Source organism: Octopus bimaculoides, chromosome 6, assembly GCF_046866305.1.
Source record: "Octopus bimaculoides isolate indiv1 chromosome 6, ASM4686630v1, whole genome shotgun sequence".
In the NCBI taxonomy this organism is placed as follows: Eukaryota; Metazoa; Mollusca; class Cephalopoda; order Octopoda; family Octopodidae; genus Octopus; species Octopus bimaculoides.
The window spans coordinates 80,515,206-80,519,370 of NC_142933.1; the positions used below are offsets into that span (position 1 = coordinate 80,515,206).

At 32.3% G+C, this 4,165-nt stretch overlaps 1 protein-coding gene across 3 annotated transcripts in view; it reads left to right on the forward strand.

Annotated features, from left to right (window-relative positions):
• The first annotated feature begins 254 nt into the window (after positions 1 to 254).
• LOC106882052 (copine-8) overlaps positions 255 to 4,165 on the forward strand; it is a 271,614-nt gene continuing 267,703 nt past the window's right edge. For 2 of the 3 annotated variants that reach the window (XM_052968690.2, XM_089354138.1), the window contains exon 1: positions 422 to 644. In XM_052968690.2, the coding sequence (XP_052824650.1) occupies positions 571 to 644 (74 nt within the window). In that variant the 5' untranslated portion in view covers positions 422 to 570. Of the gene's footprint in view, positions 645 to 4,165 lie in introns of all 3 variants that reach the window. The other variant, XM_052968691.2, reaches the window with a different exon arrangement.

The following is a 4,165-nucleotide window of genomic DNA, read 5'->3' on the forward strand; positions in this document are numbered from 1 at the left end:
TTTTAAAGGGTGGCATGATTCAAGGGAAATTTGGCTGCTATCTCTAGCAGGTCGATCAACCATGTAGAGAGTGCCTTGTTATCTCGTGGTGATGGTGATGGTGGTGGTTAAGCAGACGATCAAGGCGACGGCGACGATAATAGGTGTTGCTCGTTTCCAATTCTTCCTGTGACTTAGAAAACTAGGTGTGTCGATAGAAGTGGATGTATAATGTTTTAATATCACTTTTGTATAGTTTATAAGGATTTATCGTTACTTTTGTCTGCCTGCCTGACTATCTCACGATCACAAATATGTGCGCTTACACACACCTATTACACCACACACACACTGAGGTACATATTACACCATACACACACTGAGGTACATATTACACCATACACACACGCGCTTACATCATACGCATACACATACGCACACGTGTCTTCGACCAATAGTTTCGCATGTGTAAGTGCGTGCGTATGTATATGCCCGCCGTATCGTTGTTGATGCCAGTGTAAAGGGGTGTAGGCGTGCTTGTAGTATATTAGCGTGTACGTATGTGTGTTTTGGTTCATTATAGTACACAAAATGGCTACTGACATGTTCTTGCCTGGTAGTAGTATGATACCAGCTACACTTGTGGAGCTTTCCGTTTCTTGCAGGTAAAAATATATATATATATCAGTATATACAAATTTATCTATATATTTTCTCTCATGTTTGGTCTCTTTTCCGCCGCCACCACCATCCACCATCAACATCACTGTTTTTTAAATTTTTGATGTCATTTTGTTGGAATTGTTTTGTTATAATCGCGGGTCGGGGGTAGGCAAGGTATTTGTTAACTGTTTTTCTTTTGGAACCAAAAAAAAAAAAGAACCAAATAACAAACATATTCATTCTTATATATCTCTGTGTATGAGTGTGTGTGTATGCACAAGGGGTATTTCTCTCACTTTCCTATTTTAAAATACTACTAAGTTACTCGTAATTGATCGATCTGTCTCTCTCTCTCTCTCTCTCTCCAACTATCTATCTATCTGTCTGTGTGTGTACTGTATACTTTGCCAGATAAGTATTATATATGTGTATGTATACAGACACGCGCACAACTATACGATATATTCAAATGGATAGACAGAAGAATAGGTGGAGAGAAACATATACATAACTGGAATGTTAGTCACCAGATATCTTAATATCATCATTATTATTAATGTTCTTCTTAGTAAAGTATTAGGTTTCAGTTGTCGACTGTCTCGAGCTTTAATTTCTACTAACCTCAAAATGTTCGTTCTGCTATATCAACATGCTACAAAATATACAGGTTACTGTCTATCGAAGAAATATTTATATATACTTAGTTCTTCTTCGTTGTATATATATGCAAAATCGACAGAAGTTTCAAAGTGGCTTCTTGCTGATTAAAATTTATAAATATACCCGTGTTTTGAGTTCTGTTTATCTGTTTGTAGTACCAAACACAAACACTCGTACGTGTGTATGTGTATGTATGTATGTGTATGTATAGGAGTAAATAAGTATATATAGCTTCGAAGAACTGTGTCAATTAAGTTTGTTGTAAAAAATAACTTTTTACATAATAGTTGCTGTTTAAGACTAACTAATCTATATCACTCATATTCCTCTTAACGCACTCACACAATCTTCATAAATAAGGAAAGTAAATTGAAATGTCATCTCTAATAACACTTGTTGTTTCCTATAAACCGCGAAACTTCAACTCGTTTTTTTTGTTTTGTTTTACTTTAGTTTGAGTCGATCTATTTTGTTACTATTCATTTTTCTTTCTTTCATTCTTTCACCGACTTAAGACAAGACAATCGGACAGTCAATTTGATAAATTAGCTAATGATAGTTATTTCATCATCATGATCATATGACAAAACATAAAATTATACAAGACACTTGTTTATATATTTATATATTACAGCTAGTAGACATCGCTGTTAGTTCTTTACATCGACCACACCTAGTTCTTGAGAAACAAAATAGAGTAATAAAATAATTTTAAAAAATTGATGAGTAACCATAACATTTCAAAACACAACATTTTCCCACATTGTTTAAAAACACATTTAACTCATTGTCTGATGTCATAGGATTGGGAAAATATATTAAGAAGATAAGGACATCCAGAAATTCCTTAATTATCTCTTACTTTAAAGCTTATCCATCTTCCGTTTTATCTATCCTTCTATCTATTCATCTGTTGATCTATTTGTTTGTCTTTCTACATTTATGTATATATTTATGTTTACATTATCTTCCGTCTCCCCTACCTCTCTTTCTCTCTCTATATATATATGTCAGTACACACACAGATAGATAGATAGATAGATAGATAGATAGAAAAATAAATAGATAGATAGATAACTTTCTTTATTGGCCACACAGGGCTGAACACAGAGGGGACTAATATAAATGTAGAGTTTTTCTTTTCGAAAATGAAAAAAAGGGGAAAAATAAGAAAAAAAAGTAAAATTCCGATCAAAAGGGATCGGGGGAAAAATAGATAGATAGATAAGATAGATGGTAAGTTTGCTTCCAAGCCACATGCCTTCGGGTTCAATCCCCCTGAGTGACATCCTTGATAAGTGCTTTCTAATATAGCCCCGGACCTGAAAGAAGCCCATCGTCTATATATATATATATATATATATATATATATATATATATATATATATATATGTATGTGTGTGTGTATTTACGTATTATGATATATATTCACAAGTATAAATGTATATATTTAAATGCATATAATGTGTAAGCGTGTAGACACCCCATACACACACATATTGTTTGTTTTTACTTCAAGTAATAAAAGAAAATTATCATTAAACTGAAAGATTACTCAATACTTTTTAATAGAGTGCATATTAAACTTTTATAAAGAAAAGATTGATGGTAACTGCAGTTTCTATTTGCTCGCTTTCGTCAGACAGCAAATCGAAACTTTGAAGTCACTATTATCATTTTCCTTGTAAATGTTTAATAAATACACATTCATATACGGGTCTGTGTGTTATATCATAGTTATTAGATATTTTGTATATACATGTATTTAGCAATATGTTTTGAGTGCATGTGTTTATATATATAATGCACACACATATATATAATACACGTATATATATATATATATATACATTACACACATATATTACACATATAATAGATGCGTATATGTCTGTGCATGTGTAAGTGTTTAAAGTATGCAGTATGTATTATATATGTAGCCATATACCCTATACTCAAACCCACATTTTCATTTAATTATATTTGTGTGTGTGTGTACACCATGTGTGTCCTTTTATTTACAGCAGTGCTCCGCAACCGGTATGCCGCGGCACACTGGTGTGCCACGAGACGATGCTAAGTGCACTGCAGTATAACATGGATATCATTCCCCCCCCCCCTATACTTTTAGTTATATTTTTAGTTCAGTTGTGCCGCCAAATTTTGAAAAGAATATAAGTGTACTGCAAGTGTAAAATGGTTGCAAAGTACTGATTTAGAGTACACACTGATGTGGTGCTGTGGTGTTAGTTATCTTAATCCATACCAGCTTGGAGAAACAAACATGAAAACAATGTTGCTACTATTGATGTACACGTACATACATACGTAGAAATACACACACACACACATATATGTAAGTATGTGTGTATGTTTATGTATATGTATGTATGTATGTATGTACGTATGTAAAATATATAGGGTGGCAAATATTTTTTTAGAAATTTCACTACCAGTGGCCTAGAATGTATAAAAAGTCAATAGACAACATGTTCTCAATTTAAAATAGTGTACATACAAGAGAAACTACCTAAAACAGGTAATTTTACACGCTAGAAGAAGCAGTCAAAACGACCAAAACCACATTTAAGAGCAATTTCAAAAGGAATGAAAAATAAAAACTTTTACCTTGTTATTTTTGTTTGTATGTGTATATATGTATGTATACATATGTATGCATATATTTATATATATGTATGTATGTGTATGTATATATATGTATGTACGTATATATATACATATATATGTGTGTGTATGTATGTATAAATATATGTATATATATATATGCGTATGTATTTATGTACGTATAATGTAGGACAGCATGTTGGTGCAATCGTTACAGCATTGATAAAATTCTTTCAGT